General features: G+C 42.1%; 1 protein-coding gene across 1 annotated transcript in view; it reads left to right on the plus strand.

Moving 5' to 3' along the window:
• The window catches only part of LOC122548597 (flocculation protein FLO11-like), a 34555-nt gene extending 17580 nt beyond the window's left edge, over window positions 1–16975 (plus strand). The window contains exons 8-11 of the mRNA XM_043687432.1: window positions 5473–5853; window positions 7483–7830; window positions 9253–9397; window positions 16709–16975. Coding sequence (XP_043543367.1) covers window positions 5473–5853; window positions 7483–7830; window positions 9253–9397; window positions 16709–16790 — 956 coding nt within the window. The 3' untranslated portion in view covers window positions 16791–16975. The remainder of the gene's footprint in view (window positions 1–5472; window positions 5854–7482; window positions 7831–9252; window positions 9398–16708) is intronic.
• The last annotated feature ends 479 nt before the right edge of the window (window positions 16976–17454 follow it).

A 17454-nucleotide genomic window follows, 5' to 3' on the forward strand; every position in this document is an offset into this window, starting at 1 on the left:
AAGGGAGAATGTTAAAAACATGATGCAAGCAAGACAAGACTATGGATGTGTGTGTGTTAGTGGTAGGGATGGGGGTGGAATGTAAGGAAAATGGACACCAGAATTCATGCAGTCATAGAGTCATACAGTCATACAGCATGGAAACAGACTCTTCGGTCCACTCATCCATACCGACCATGTTTCCCAAACTAAACTAGTCCCAATTTTCCTGCGTTTGGCCCATATCCCTCTAAACCCATATACCTGTCCAAATGTCCTTTAAATATTGTAATTGTATCTGCATCTACCACTTCCTCTGGCAGCTCATTCTTCATACGAACCACCCTTTGGAGAAAAAAGTTGCCCCTCGGGTTCAATAGTGCCTAAGCAGAAAATGACGAGTTGCTCCTTATGCTTCAGTGGAACATTGCAGCAGGTCCACACTGGAAAGTCAGGGTAATTTCTGCAATTGTATGGGAAGGTGAATTGGGGAGTGAAGAAGTGTTAGGAATGATGGAGAAGTGGACCAGGGTATTATGGAGGGAACAGTCCCTGTGAAATGCCAAAGTGGAGGTAAGGGGAAGATGTGTTTGGTGGTGGCATCCAGCTGGAGGTGGTGGAAATGGCAGAGGATGATCCTTTAAGTGAGGAAATATGTTGGATGGAAAATAAGGACAAGAGGAACCCTAGCTTTGTTCTGTAAAGGAGGGAAAGGGTGAGGGCAGAGTGTGGGAGATGGATCAGTCACAGCTGAAGGTGTTGTCAACCACAGTAGGGGAACATCATCAGTTGAGGAAAAAGGAGGTCATGTCAAAGGCAGCCTGGCAGAAGGTGGCATCATCAGAACAGATGTGGCAGAGATGGAGAAACTGGGAGAATCGAATGGAATCCATGCAGGAAGCAGGGCATGAGGCAAAGTAGTTAAGGTAACTATGGGAGTTGGTGGGCTTGTGGCGGATAGTGTTGACAGTCTATCCTCTGAAATGGAAACACTGAAGTCAATGAAGAGTCATTTTCCAAGACTCTGTAGTCTCTGGAGTAGTTCTTACAGATTGGAGGGAGGCAAATATTTGTAAGTGGAAGGGGAGAAAAGAAAACAAATTAGTCTAGTTAGCTTAATACCAATAGTGGAGAAAATGCAAGAGAAAGATATGATAACAGAACATGTGGAAAACATTAATGGAATTAGACAAAGCAAGTATGGATTCATGGAGGAGAAATTGTGTTCAACTGATCTACTAGAGTTTTTTGATGATGTAACTAGTCATAGAATCATAAACTCATCAAGTCATACAGCATGGAAACAGACCCTTCGGTCCAACCAGTCCACGCTGAACATAATCCTAAACTAAACTAGTCCTACTTGCATGCTCCTGTCCCATATCCCTCTAAACATTTCCTATTCATGTACTTATCCAAATAAGTAATTGTGCCCACACCCACCACTTCCTCAGGAAGTTTGTTGCATACGTGAACCACCCTCTGCGAAAAACAATTGCCCCTCATATCTTTTTTAAATCTCTCTCCTCTCACCTTGAAAAATGTACCCCCTACTTTTGAAACCCCCATCCGAGCGAAAACACATCTACTGTTAACCTTATCTATGCCCTTTATGATTCCATCAACTTCTATATGGTCACCTCTCAACCTCTTACACTGCAGTGAAAACATCCCAACCTATCCAAACCTGTAACCAGTGCATGTAGTGCATTTGTATTTCATGAAAGCTTTTGGTAAGTTCCTACTTAAGGGGGTGGTGGGGAAAGTTAAAACACATGGGATTGGGGGTGATATACTGGAAATGGATTGAGGATTTGGTTGTGGATTAGTGGACACATTCCACCCTGACCTTAAATTTAACTGGACCATCTCTGACACCTCCCTCCCATTCCTGGACCTCTCCATCTCCATTAATGATGACCAACTTGACACTGACATTTTTTACAAACCCACCGATTCCCACAGCTACCTGGATTACACCTCTTCACACCTACCTCTTGCAAAAATGCCATCCCATATTCCCAATTCCTCCGCTTCCGCCGTATCTGCTCCCAGGAGGAGCAGTTCCACCACAGAACACACCAGATGGCCTCCTTCTTTAGAGACCGCAATTTCCCTTCCCACGTGGTTAAAGATGCCCTCTAACGCATCTCGTCCACATCCCACACTTCCGCCCTCAGACCCCACCCCTCCAACCGTAACAAGGACAGAACACCCCTGGTGCTCACCTTCCACTCGACAAATCTTCGCATAAACCAAATCATCCGCCGACATTTCCGTCACCTCCAAAAAGACCCCACCAGGGATATATTTCCCTCTCCACCCCTTTTCGCCTTCCGCAAAAGACCGCTCCCTCCGTGACTACCTGGTCAGGTCCACACCCCCCTACAACCCACCCTCCCATCCTGGCACCTTCCCCTGCCATCGGAGGAACTGCAAAACATGCACCCACACCTCCTCCCTCACCTACATCCAAGGCCCTAAAGGAGCCTTCCACATCCATCAAAGTTTTACCTGTACATCCACTAATATCATTTATTATATCCGTTGCTCCCGATGCGGTCACCTCTACATTGGGGAGACTGGACGCCTCCTAGCAGAGCGCTTTAGGGAACATCTCCGGGACACCCGCACCAATCAACCACACCGCCCTGTTGCCCAACATTTCAACTCCCCCTCCCACTCTGCCGAGGACATGGAGGTCCTGGGCCTCCTTCACTACCGCTCCCTCACCACCAGACGCCTGGAGGGAGAACGCTTCATCTTCCGCCTTGGAACACTTCTACCCCAGGGCATCAATGTGGACTTCAACAGTTTCCTCATTTCCCCTTCCCCCACCTCACCCCTAGTTCCAAACTTCCAGCTCAGCACTGTCCCCATGACTTGTCCTACCTGCCTATCTTCTTTTCCACGTATCCACTCCACCCTCCCCCTGCCCCCGACCTATTATCTTCATCCCCTCCCCCACTCATCCATTGTACTCTATGCTACTCTCTCCCCACCCCCACCCTCCCCTAGCTTATCTCTCCATGCTTCAGGCTCTCTGCCTTTATTCCTGATGAAGGGCTTTTGCCCGAAACGTCCATTTTACTGCACCTTGGATGCTGCCTGAACTGCTGTGCATTTCCAGCACCACTAATCCAGAATCTGGTTTCCAGCATCTGCAGTCATTGTTTTTACCTGAGGATTTGGTTGGCAGACCAGAGAGAGGGTTGGAAATAAAGGGGCTTTGACAAGGTGGCCACAGGCTCAGTGCTTGCATCCAGCTATTCATGATATAGTACATTACTTGGATGGGGGAACTAAATGCAATATTTCCAAGTTTGCTGACGGCTCAAAAATAAGTAGGATGGAATTTTGAGGTGGATGCCAGAAGTCAGGTGATCAAGACAAGTTGACAATTTGGGCAAACACATGCTGGCTGCAGAATAGCATGAATCATTATGACATTACACAGCAAACTTTGGTTTCACCAGCACTTTATGAAGCGGCACTCTCAATTAGATTAGATTATTTTTTAGATTAGATTACTTACAATGTGGAAACAGGCCCTTCGGCCCAACAAGTCCACACCGCCCCACCGAAGCACAACCCACCCATACCCCTACATTTACCTCTTACCTAACACTACGGCAATTTAGCATGGCCAATTCACCTGACCTGCACATCTTTGGACTGTGGGAGGAAACCAGAGCACCCAGAGGAAACTCACGCAGACACAGGGAGAATGTGCAAACTCCACACAGTCAGTCGCCTGAGGCGGGAATTGAACCCAGGTCTCTGGCGCTGTGAGGCAGCAGTGCTAACCACTGTGCCACCGTGCCGCCCACAAACCAGTATACCTTATCAATAACTGAAAATGTGTTGCTGGAAAAGCGCAGCAGGTCAGGCAGCATCCAAGGAACAGGAGAATCGACGTTTCGGGCATAAGCCCTTCTTCAGGAATACAGTATGCCCGAAACATCGATTCTCCTGTTCTTTCGATGCTGCCTGACCTGCTGCGCTTTTCCAGCAACACATTTTCAGCTCTGATCTCCAGCATCTGCGGTCCTCACTTTCTCCTACCTTATTAATAAACCAGTATAACTTATACCCCTAAATACCAGAAGTTTACTGTATTATCATGAAGACTCTTAGTTGGCAAGTTTAATTTAAGGCAAAGTTGCATTATTATTTGAGGCATTTATGCTCTATATAAAGTATAACAGTTACTTGTATACTCCCTGCATTATGTTTCTGTTACTGAGTGTATGCTTTTACAATGATTATGTGGACCTCTTAATCAACTGGAATATTTGATCAGCTGGTACACTCCTGGTTCAATTAATACTGATTAATAGAAAAAGTTTGCTGTACACTTTGGTATTAGAAGCAATTTCGTCACATATTGGGAAATGTGTGTGTCCTTGTACAATCAATGAAAATAGGCAGTTGCAGCAAGCAAATAGGAAGATAATTTAAAAGGGACCTAAGAGGCAACTTTTTCATGCAAAGGGTGGTGCATGTAGGGAATGAGCTGCCACAGAGGAAGTGGTGGAGCCTGGTACAATTACAACATTTAAAAGGCATCTGGATAAGTATATGAATAGGAAGGGTTTAGAGGGATATGGGCCAAGTGCTGGCAAATGGGACTAGATTAGGTTGGGATATCTGGTCAGCATGGACGTGTTGGACTGAAGGGTCTATTTCCATGCTGTGCATCTCTATGACTCCAAGTGGTATGTTTGCCTTCATTACAAGAGGATTTGAACTCAGAAGTAGGGTTTTCTGCAGTTATACAGGGCCTTGGTAAGCCCACACCTGGAATATTGTGTGCAGTTTTGATTTCCCTATCTAAGAGAGGGTATATTTGCACAGAGGAAGTGTAGCAACGTTCACTAGCTGGTGAAATGACAGGGCTGTCATATGAGGAGAGATTGGTTTGACTGAGCTATAGTGACCTCTGGGTCACATAGAATTGGAAACTAATGTTACAGAGCTCTTGATAAGATGATCTCTTTATATACTTATGTTTAATGAAGCCTGTTGCTGTTCACTCACAATGGCGTAGACATTACATGACTGTAAGTATCTGTGGAGGAATACATTTTATACACAATTCTTGCATCTTGTAATCTAGTATAACAATGAAACCCTATAGCAGTATTCAAATGTAGTTAAAGCTGGAATGACTGCAGCCTCCATCTATACAGCATTTAATCACAGAGTGAATGGTGAAGAATGATAGTCATATACTCATAGAGTTGTACAGCACGGAAACAGACTCTTCAGTTCAATTCATCCATCTGACCAGATATCCTAACCTAATCTAGACCCAATTAGAATATATCTGGACAAACCTTATTGAAGGACAGACATTTGCAAATGAATGAGAAATTTGAACATGGCAGAAATGCTAAGATAGTGAGAGCCTTCCATGGATAGTTGAATAAGCACAAATCACAGTAATTATTCAGAAACTAACTACTGAATCTATGACTCCATGATTTACAGAAATTAGCACCCAGACACAGAGAAGTACCAACAAAAACAGGGTGGAAAGCAGTGCAGTGGAAACCCCTCAGATCATCTGTAGCATAATAGAAGTATCTATATGCTCACCGATCTTAACTACTTCTCAGATTCCTTGTGCAATTTGTTCTGTCACACAAACGGATCCTTCAAGTGACTCTTGGAGTGACTCTTCAAATGTCAGTATACATGAACCTCTTTCAACTAGCACAGAGAGTGCAAATACTCCCTTACCCACTGAAATAAACACTTCTACTTGCTCGCTCTCTGCTTCTTCTGGAACTGAGCTTGATGAAATTGTCCCCTCAGGAAGCTGGAACCAATGGGACAGTGCGGAAGAGTATAAAGATTCCCAAGTCCAAGGTTGGTTAAATTCTATTTCACTGCTCAGTTTGATTTCAATTTTGCAATTTGTGCTATCAATTTTTAGTCTATTGTGCTAAGCAAAAGTATGGGATGTGATGGGTTTAAAAGGGTAAACTATTTTCTGGCCTGCTTGCATTGCAGTCTCCCAAACCCCACCACTGCCATAAATTTAACTCTGAGTTTTAGTGGATAGCATAGGCCCCCACTACAGATGGTTTAGCCTTTCCTAAATTTGTAAATTTAAACCCTCTGATGCAATTGTATCTGATAGTGAATTGCCAAAACCTGCAGTAAAACCTGCCAGCAAAAAGGGTTTAGGATGAGATGCAGTCCAGGAATTAACTTGCCTTTTGTACTTTTCAGTATAGATTCTTTCACTATGAAGATGCACACTTTCAGGCAATTCTTCCAGGCAATAGTTTCAGGCAATTTTTGTTAATAACTTTGTAATACAATAACTTGGAATATATAGGGAAAACTTGGGCTTTCCATGCCCTTGTCATTGTCAGCGATCACTCACTAGTGAGTATGATATCCACATAGGCAATTCTATGTCACTGGTCTTGGCATGGCTGATATGAGATGAACCTGGTCCTTTCCCTTGAGATTATTGGCATTTCTTACCCCTGTTCCTTTTCCATACTTCCTTTTCCTTCCATGTATTCTCGAAGAACTGAATCCCTTCACACAGGAATCGAAAGAGAAAATTCTGGAAAATCTCAGCAGGTCTGGCAGCATCTGTAAGGAGAGAAAAAAGCTGATGTTTCGAGTCTAACTGACGCTTTGTCAAAGCTTTGTCAGACTCGAAACATCATCTCTTTTCTCTCCTTACAGATGCTGCCAGACCTGCTGAGATTTTCCAGCATTTTCTCTTTTGGTTTCAGATTCCAGCATCTGCAGTAATTTGCTTTTACCCTTCATACAGGAGTTACTTCTAAACCTCTAAAGTCAAATACCCAGCTAACACTCATTGCCTTGACTTGGAATGAACAGTCTTTTGAGTGAAGTGTTGGAGGGAATTATTGGAACTATAATGAAGCTAGAAGTTAATGTCAGCAGAAAACTGGAAGGGATAAGAATTGAAAAACAAATTAAACTTTCTTACCCATTGCGCATTGAATTAAGACAAATTCAGATGCATGTATATACTGAAGGTTAAAATACAGCTGGAGTTTCATCTTTAGAGCTCCAGTAAAGCTTTATCCTAGGACAGCACACATCCATAATGCCATCCATTAATTAGTGTGTTAAAGTTTTTTAGATACTTTCTAAAGCATAAACCTGTTGTGTATCTAACTTGGTCTTGGTTAAGCAAGGGAAAGATAATGATGTGGAGATCAATTTAAGGAGAGATTTAGAGCAGGTGAGAATCGAATCAAGATCTTTGATTAAAATAAAAAATATAACTTTTAAATGCAACCTATTAAAAAGAATGTATGTGGTGCAACAAATAACTGATCAGTTTGGAACTGGGATAAGATTAGAATCTGAAGTTGCAAATTCATCATGCTCATTTGTTTTATTATTCTTGATAAAATAAATGTAGATACTGAAAATAAGTATTTTCTGTCCATGAATAATGTATCAATTTATTGAAATAATAAGAATTTTCCCATCTATGTGCAGATAAAACTGTAGCAACAATGTCCTACTGGATTCAAGATCCACCCATCTCTATAACATTCCCACGTATTTTTGACCCACCTGTCTATGCAACAAGCGACTCGGCAGTACTATCCATGATTAATATGCCTCCATCATCCAGGTCAGATATGAACACAACAGTGGTCTCCACCACACCATTTCAGGCCCCACCTTTTGTTGTTGGATGCTCTAATGAAACAGGCAACAACAATTTTAATTCTGGAATGGATGGATCCTCTCTCAACTTCCTTCCTGTTTTTGGACAGGCACGTAACACAGAAGTGGCTAATGCTTATCTTACTGAGAATCCTTCACCATATCAATCTACAGGTACGCACTGCAATGTGAAAGTTTGAAAATTTTCTGGATATTAGGATTTCTTAAGACTTGGAAAAAGAGCTTCTTCAAATTCCTTTTCTTAATTTTGGCAGAGAATAAAGTAAAATAAATATTGAAAAGAATATTCAAGGTTTACAGCCTAAATTTAATAAAATTTAAGTCAGTTCACCAGAAAATGCTTACGGACTATCTGGTCATTATTACATTTTTAAAAATTAATTCATGCAATGTGGGTAATACAATCTATGCCACCATTTGTAACCCATCTTGAATTGCCCTTGAGAGTGTGGTGATGATCTATCATTTGGAACCATTGCAATCTGTGCTGTTAGGGAGGGAGCTCCAAGATTTTGATCCAACTTATTGATGACTGTGAGATCTTCCATGTACAAAATGTTTTCCACTTTTGCTATATTACAACAGTGGCTTCAAAGTTTTTAACTGGCTGCAAAGCACATGATTGGTTATGCTGGGAGCGTGAAAGTTGCAAATTTTTGTCTTCATATTGAGTCAAAGAGATGTACAGCATGGAAACAGACCTTTTGGTTCAACTTGTCCATGCCAACCAGATATCCCAACCTAATCTAGTTCCATTTGCCAGCACTTGGCCTATATCCCTCTAAACCTTTTTTATTCATCTACTCATTCAGGTGCCTTTGAAATGTGGTTAACATCATTAACTTTTCTTGTTATTAAATACTCACATACATTATTGAATTAGTTTGCAATATTCATGCAATATAATGTTTAAGTAGTATTGAAAATTCATTGAATCTATTAATATTGGAATTCTTTTGGAATATTGCATGCAGTTCTGGTCTCCTTCCTATCGGAAAGGTGTTGTGAAACTTGAAAGGGTTTAGAAAAGATTTACAAGGGTGTTGTCATGGTTGGATGACTTGAGCAATAAGGGAGAAGTTGAATAGGCTGGGGCTGTTTTCCCTGGAGCGTCAGAGGCTGAGGGATGATCTTATTGAGATTTATAAAATCATGAGGGGCATGGATAGGATAAATAGACAAAGTCTTTTCCCTAGGGTGGGGGAGTCCAGAACTAGAGGGCATAGGTTTAGAGTGAGAGGAAAAAGATATAAAAGAGACCTAAGGGACAACTTTTTTAACGCAGAGTGTGGTATGTGTATGGAATGAGCTGCCAGAGGAAGTGGTGGAGGCTAGTACAATTGCAACATTTAAAAGGCATCTGAATGGGTATATGAATAGGAAGGGTTTGGGGGGATATGGGCTGGGTTGGGATATCTTGTCGGTGTGGACAAGTTGGACCGAAGGGTCTGTTTCCGTGCTGTACATTCTCTATGATTCTATGACTCTAATAGTGTAATAAAAATGCTTTATATAATGGGCATTTTGTGGAAATAACTGGAAATATGGCAATGTTTGCTATTAATCTCATTACAGAAGCTGGTTTCCACTTTCCTAGTAACTTGGTTCCAAATTGTACTTTTGGTCATCCAACCAATAACGTCTTTCAATTTGGTGCAAACAACACAAATCAGTCAACTTTTCAGGAATCGTTCAGTTTTGCACCCAACTCCAGCACTTGGTAAGTTCAACAAATTAATGATTCACTTCCCTTTTATCCAATCTCAATACAACAGTTACACACTGCTGCTGTATTGACTTTTCTGATGAGACTTCTATCAGCAAGTTCCAGATGTCCAGTTTGTGTTGGATGTACAGTATGGAATTTTCCCATTTGAAGTTAAAGTTGAGTTTGTTGAATGGTATCATAACCAGCAAGGCTTGGAGTATATTATCTCAAGCAATCATATGCTTCTCAGCTCCTTATTTATATGAGTGAGAGATTTTGCAGGTTACTCTGCGAATTGCACGGTGTGTAAGCTAGACATTTATGCCACCAATAGGACTTTCCAGGATCACAAGTTCTGCTGCTATTTTAAAGGCCAGTTGAATATGATTGCACTCGCTAGAAGCCAGGAACCTCCCCTGCGCCAAGTAGCCCAGAAATGCTTCCTAGGATGTCTAAGATGGCACCAAGGTTTTCTGATAATGCCCTCCAGATGCTACTAGACAGGGTGACCAAAGGAAGTTCCATCCCCTCTCCAGGAAATTGTGTTGAGAGGCCAAACCATCAGATCTGTCTGGTCTGGTCAGAGATCACAGTGCAGGTCAATACAACTGAGGAAAGGAGAGGCGAGCAGTGCAGGAAAAATAATCAACAATATCCTGTGCTCCGCAAGGGTAAGTGGGACCATCTTCTCTCTGCTACCTTGCAATCACAGGTACATTATCCAGTCTCACTCTGCCAACTGCACAAGCATCGCACAGTCCATGAACCTTAGCATCATGTGCATGATGTGTACTCAAGGCTTACAACCACCTCATCACTGAAATGACTGAACCCTGTCACCCTTCCCTCCAAACCACTCCCCTCTCTCTGCCTCTCCCTCCAAACCACTCCCCCCTCCCTGTCCCCACTCCCCAGTCCCAACCCAACCTTCTTACTGGGAACGCCCTCCCACCTGGTTGGATTATGCATGCACGCAAACTGCTTTTACTCCCATTTCCCATCACACCATCAGTCTTTCTTTTTATCTCATTGCAGGAAGAAATGGCTCATAACTGGGCTGAGAGGGCCAAGACCAGCAGTTATTGCCAACTGTAAAGATTGTCACTCCCACTCAGGAAGGGGCTGTCAAACCAGCTGGCTAATACTAGGACCATTGCTGTGATGATGGGAAATACCAAAAGGCCACCAACTCAGCAAGCAACGCTGCTGCCTGCTCTTCTGTGATGGGAAGAAAAGAAAACCATATTGCTCTGTGTAATGTTTTCTGAATCTTCACCAACTCATTCTTTCTCTTGCCTTTCAGAGGTACTAGTGGCACCCTCCAATGGAGCCCCTCTGCATCAGCACCATCCCTGAGGAGGAGGACAGAACCCTCGGAGGGTATAGTGGCAAGACATTCACTTGCACTTTCCACCAACTCAGAGGCATTCCCCTCAGTGGATACCTTAGTGAGAGTAGACTTAGGGATATAGCCTGGTGAGCACATCATTGGCATTTGTCCACAGCAGAAGATGTGCTTGTGTACTCCTAAGTCACTTGTTTCACCTGTAGTGGGTCAGGCAGGGGAACATTAGGCAGCTATGTCAGAGGCCCTCAGTAGGCTGGAACCAATAATGGAGGAGCTTTTTCACATTCTCAGAACTACTGTGGGGCTTGCTGCCTCCAGGAAAGGGTGACAATTACCATGGAGACCCTGTTCCAGCAGAACACTCAGCAGTGGCCAGACGTGGACACAGACCTGAACTCCATAACTTTAGCTACGGGTACTAAGCAATAAAGGGAAAGCAACAGGAGGACAAGGCACTCACTTGAGGTGTCCTTTCTCAAGGCGACACGGTAATGCCAGCAGGTTCCAAGAAGAGGAACGACAGATTGAAAGACAGACAGGCAGTTACCCTGGGTACATCCTCTCTGGATATTTCAGTGTGGCCTACCCCTCCACTTCCTCTCTGCATGTGAGCCCATTGGCCCCAGCAGGTCAGACTGAGAGGATGAGCCTACATCTGTGCAGGAGACTCTCAGCAGACCAATAGTTTCTAGGCCCCTGAAAGGATTTGTGCTAAAGTTTTCAAAATGAGCAGTGTGCATTAGCAGCTGTGGGAGTCAACACTACACCGAGACAGATTTGGAACGAGAGGAAAACGTCAACCTTCTGAGGACACGCTGGTGGCACAGGGGGTGTTCAACCATTGAATGTACTCTGCAGATTTATAAACATATATTCACGCACTGTTATAACATCTGTTTCAGTTTTATTGGCTTAATAGGGTGAGAGCATCCGACCTGCTGTGCTTTTCCAGCGTCACACTTTTCAACTCCTTAATAGGATGAGATAATATTATTCAAAATGAAAGATGGAGAGCATCTTCAACCAGCAAAAGGAAGTGCTACATCTCAAACTCACTCAGAATCAGAAGTGTGTGACTGGAGAAAAGCTGATCCGTCAGGCAACAACACACTGAGATATTGGGATTGTGGGCAAGGTATTACAGATTACTCTTGGGGCTATCAACATCAATAAGAATATCTGGAAGAGGAGCGAGGGCTTAGGATGTCCCATTCGCAGACCTTGCATGCTTGTGGGTGATCTTTCCTTCCTCCGTCCTATCATTATCCAACATAGCCCCACTTTGGTCACTAAGACCCTGCATGCATATCTTGTGGGACTGACGGTGAAGTCTCGCTAAAACTACTCAGGGCATTAGTCAGACCACAGCTGGAAAACTATGAACTTTGGTCCCCTTAGGAAAGATATACAAGGATTTGAGGGAGACCAGAGAATGTCCATGGGGCTGATGCTGGGTATGGAGGGATTGTCTTATGAGGAAAGGTTGAGCAGGTCGGGCCTGTACTCTGTGGAGTTAAGAATGAGAGGCGACTTTACTGTAACATTCATAGGGGTCATGAGAGGTTGGATATTGAAAGATTGTTTCTACCTGTGGGAGAGTCTAGGACCAGCAGGCATAATCTCTGAATAAAGAGAGAGAGGAATTTCTTCTTTCAGAGCACTGTGAATCTGGAATTATTTATCATAGAGAATTGTCAAGGTATGTCATTCAAAATATTCAAGGCTGAGATAGACAAATTTTTGATCAGTAAATGAATCAAAGGTTGAGGGAAAAGGCAGGAAAGTGAAGTTGAAGATGATCAGATTAGCCATTATCTCATTGAATGGGAGAGCAGACTTGATTGGCTGAATCTAGATTGGAGTGGTGCTGGAAAAGCACAGCAGATCAGGCAGCATCCGAGGAGCAGGAAAATCGACGTTTCAGGCAAAAGCCCTTCATCAGGAATAGAGGCAAGGAGCCTCCGGGGTGGAGAGATAAATGGGAGGAGGGTAAGGCTGGGAAGAAGGTAGCAAAGAATTGGCTGAATGTCTGCTTTTGCTGCCTGACCCTGTGGCACGGGGAAAGGTTTGAATTGATGGGTCTCTTGTAAAGAGAGGATTAGTGACTTGCCAGATGAGTTATGTCTGTGAAATGCCACAGAGATTCCGAATAACTCCCTGAAATTATTGGCTGGCTAATAATGGTGAGGACAATGGTTCCATTTAGGGTAACTAGGGTGGCATTGCCAGTCAGTGTAGGAGCAAATCACTGCAGATGCAGGAGTCTGAACTGAAAACAACAAATGCTGGAGATCACAGCAGGTGAAGCAGCATCCATAGAGACAGTAAGCTAACGTTTTGAGTCTAGATGACTCTTCAGCAGAGCTGAAATGAACTGGAGGGTCAGCATTTATGCAGTAGTTGAGGGGGAAGGGTTGGAGTGATGGGGGAGAAAGAATATTGCCCACATGTCCTCGCTCCAGCACCTGGCATGTGTGATATAATGGCTCATGACATCTAAGTAATCTGCATTGGCTGTCAGTCATTTACAAATAGTTAATACTGTAGATAGACTGTGTTCTGTGTCAGAGTTTTCTTCCTCCTGGGATCTTGTGGTGGATCCTGTCTTGCTGTATTTTCCTCTGGAGGCTATGTGTGACAGGTGGTGGTGGGGGCTGTTGATGCTTCTTTCCATCAGTTGTCTCTGTCATCTTCTGCAGCAGTCCCGCTCTCATGGTAGGACATCTCCATCCAATCACAGCCCACCCTCGATCTGATCTTTAAAATAGGAACTGGACTGATTTTGCTTGACTGTTGGTACTGACCACTAAGCCATGGACTAGAAGTAGCCCAGCAGCTGTACTGGCTGTGAAGATTCCCTGGCTGACTGCAATCCACCCTTACCTCACTGAGCATGGTCCTTTTCTTTTGCCTTTCACACATCACATTGTTCTTCAAGCATATGCAGTGTGTTTGGGATGAAAGCTACTGGTACAGATTCGATATTGCACAAGGTCTGATATTGCACAAGGTCTGATATTGCACAAGGTCTGATATTGCACAAGGTCTGATATTGATGCAGCACCAGGCCTTGCACTGCCATGTCAGCCCCTTTTCCTTTTTACTGTTTCCTACAGGCAGCAGCTGCCTGCCTGTCCTGTGCTATAATGCAACTGAGAAGAAGGTGGTGCATTGAGATTGGCCAGTTGAGTGTGTGACAATCCTATGGCTTCAATTGGTGTATTTTGTCCTGGTGGTTTTTTTATGAAGAATGGTTGAGACAGAAGTGCCAGGTGGTCTGCTCAAAGTAAATAAAGTAAACAGCTTGAGAGGCCTTGGGTTATTTTTTAAAGTTGGAGTAATAGAAGCAGCATGAATGGATGGAGTCAAGTTCCCATAGAACGAAGGTTTTTTGTTAAGCTTTCAGTCACAGTCGCTGGGATCTTGAAGCTGGATGTGGAAGCTCTTATTCCTCTTTCTGTTATCGCTAAAACTTCGGGTTCTCTTCCTTCTTCTAGAGTTGCATGTGAAACAATCTGAATTTGCCTTTGCTAAAGGTGTGTTTATGGGACACTATTACATTGGATCAGTTAATTAGCAGTAATTTATATATTGTTAAGTATTTTGATATTGTTACAGTTAAGCCAATTCTTTTCCAGTTTCATTTTATCTGTATTTTAACTGTAGTGTAAAAATAGTGTGTTTTGCTTAAAATTGAGTGGTTTAACCAATCAAATTACATCTGGAGTGCAATGCCTTTATAACACTTACCTTTGAAATAAGAAAAGGTAGGGTCTAGACAATCTTCTTAATACATTTTGAGGGGTTTGATCTGGTCCACAACAAGTGGAATATTCATCCAGGGAAACATTGAGCCTCAGTCACCATCATTGTGTCTGCTGCAGTTCCAGTGACTCCAACAGAATCACAGACCTTATTACAGTGAAAAATGAAGCCATACTGCACCAACTCTTCAAACAAGCATCATTACCCAGAACCAATCTTCTGTCTTCTCCTCATACCCTTGCACAGTATTTCTATGATGCAAATGTGATTGTGCCCTCTTCGGAGGGAGGACTTAATTGTGACAGTTTAACTCAATGGCGAGAATCAGATTTTTGGACTCTTTCCCCATTAAGTTATCTTGCTCATCATTATTATCAAGACCCAATAGAGGGGAAAATTCCATCCACTTGATCAAAAGTCTTTAAATCTGAGTAAGGGATGCTTTGGTCCATCGATTCTACGCAGGCTCTTTTAAATATTAATCCAATTGGTCCCACTCCTCATTCTTCCCCACAGCCCTGCAATTTCCTTTTCTCTCCACGAATTTACCTAATTCTCTTATGACAGCCACATCCACCATGCAATCAGGTAGAACATTGCAAATCCTAGTCTCTCATGCAAGTAGGTTTCTTGTCGTGTTACCTCTAGTTCTTCTGCCAATCACCTTAAATGTGTATTCTTTGGTTAATGATCCTTCAGCTGTTGGAATCCATTCTCTTTTCATACCCTAGCTAAATTCTTCATGATTCTAAACGTCTCTCTGAATTTTCAACTTGACCTTATTTGTTCTGAGGAGTTGTTCCAGCCTATCCATGTAACTGGAAGCCTACATCCCTTGAACCATTAAAATAAATCTCCTCAGTATTTTCTTCAAAGCCTTCTTGCCCTTTTGAAAATGTGATCTCACTTTCCAGTTGTGGAAATGTACTTAGACTCTTTCCTAACTTAAGTATAATCCATTGCTCTTTTATACTCCTGTCCTCCTGTCTTTCACCCCAATTTAACAAGATTGGATGTCTCCTCAATTCATTGAGATTAGTTATCCTCCAGGCTAAGTATTTTATTTGAGATTGCTTCTTGCTCTTCTCCATAATTAGTCTACACCATGTGGAACAATAAACCTGTTCCTCCGATGCTCTCCATCATGATCTTCTCCTCTTGATCCATTTCATTTCTCAGAATGATATCCAGCACTGCCTCCTTCCTTATTAGGAAACATTCTGACAAAGAAAATTCTCTCAAATAAATATCAGAATTCTTCCCTTCTTTTTCTTTAACATAATCAATGTCACATTCTATATTATCATTCACTAGTTCTTGCACCTTAATAATTTCCCTGCACAGCTGCTTCTCGACGTCCTTTGCTGATAATTGGCTGAAAATATCCATCAGCCAGTGTAATAGATCTATGTTCTTAATTCCAATTAAAAAGCAGCTGTCTTTGATCCCTGAAAGATATATGAAATATATGTATATAGTTGTGAATATACAGAGGAGATAATAACAGACTAATTTCAGAATCTTGATCTTATAGTGGTCAGTGATTCATATACAGAAGGCTTGCTAGTGAAATAAATGTTTATTTCTATATAATTTAGGGATGAGGTGATGAAAATTACCACTCCCCCTGTTTATTAGAATGAAGAGGGCTGTAATAAAAATCTGAAGAAATCCCCAGTACAGGGGGAAGCACTAAATTATATGACATAAACACAGTCCGAGACTGTCATTTTCAAAGGTTCTTTAAAACAATAACTTATTCTTTCATGAGATGTGGGCATCCCTGGCTTGGTCAGCATTTCTTGCCCATCTATAATTGCTCAGAGGGTAGTTAAGAATGAATGAAATTGCTGCAGGTTTGGAGTCATATGTATGCCAGACCAAATAAAATTGGCAGATCAGTGAACCAAATGAGTTCTGACAATTGACAGTAGTTGCGGGATATCTCTTCAATCACTTTTCATTTGTGGAATATATTTTTCAAATATTAATATGCTAAGTGTTGGAAAAGGTTTAATTAAATATTTCAGTAATTTATTAGTTCTGTTGAAATGAAGTTGAATCTGGCATTCTTTGTGAGCAACTGAGATTTAACAGCTGTTTTGTGAGAAACAAAATCTGGAAGCAAATAACTAAGTTTGGAACATAAAAGGAATTACTGAGGACCAGTTTGATGTAATCAATATTCTCCATAATTTCTCTTGTGACAGGGCACCGACACTACCGAACGCAGCTCAATCCAGTTGCTACTCCCATCGAAAAATAAAGACTGCCGTATACAGACGAAGATGAAACAACCAGTACATCTCGGTAGCTAGTGTCTGATGTTACATCGCACAGACTGTCTTGCAATGTTGCATCCATTTAGCTTGTCCGCTGTACCAAAATAAATGAAAGGCACCCTCTTTTCTTGGCTTCTCCCTGACATTCAGATTCATTTTGTGCAGTTGAAGGTTATCGGCAAAACATAACTCAACAAAAATGAAGGCAAAATGATTCAAATTTCCAGGGAAAATGCATAATATTAGTATACTAGTTTATTTTTCTAAATCAGACACAATAGTATTTAATGTTATTCTGTGGTTCTGAGGAAGAGTCATTCAACCCAAAACATTAACTCTAATTTCTCTCCACAGATGCTGCCAGACCTGCAGAGCTTCTCCAGTTATTTCTGTTTTTGTACAGCATTTAATGCAGAAATGGATACTTTTATCATTATAAATGACTTCCATTGTAATCCTGACTTTGGCAGATGTTACTCCCAATTTACAGGCAATTAAATTCATGATGGAAATTTCTTTTTGGTACAAATTATACAGATTGCACCATTGCTTTATCAATTACATTACTTATTTCTAGTTTATTTTCACTTAATTACCATCCTCCATATGCTCGTAGTACTTCTGTTCAATTCATTTCAGCACTTCTGAATTTCCTTGTGTTTGTGAATTTATAC

The sequence above is a fragment of the Chiloscyllium plagiosum genome, chromosome 3 (genome assembly GCF_004010195.1).
Source record: "Chiloscyllium plagiosum isolate BGI_BamShark_2017 chromosome 3, ASM401019v2, whole genome shotgun sequence".
Classification (NCBI taxonomy): Eukaryota; Metazoa; Chordata; class Chondrichthyes; order Orectolobiformes; family Hemiscylliidae; genus Chiloscyllium; species Chiloscyllium plagiosum.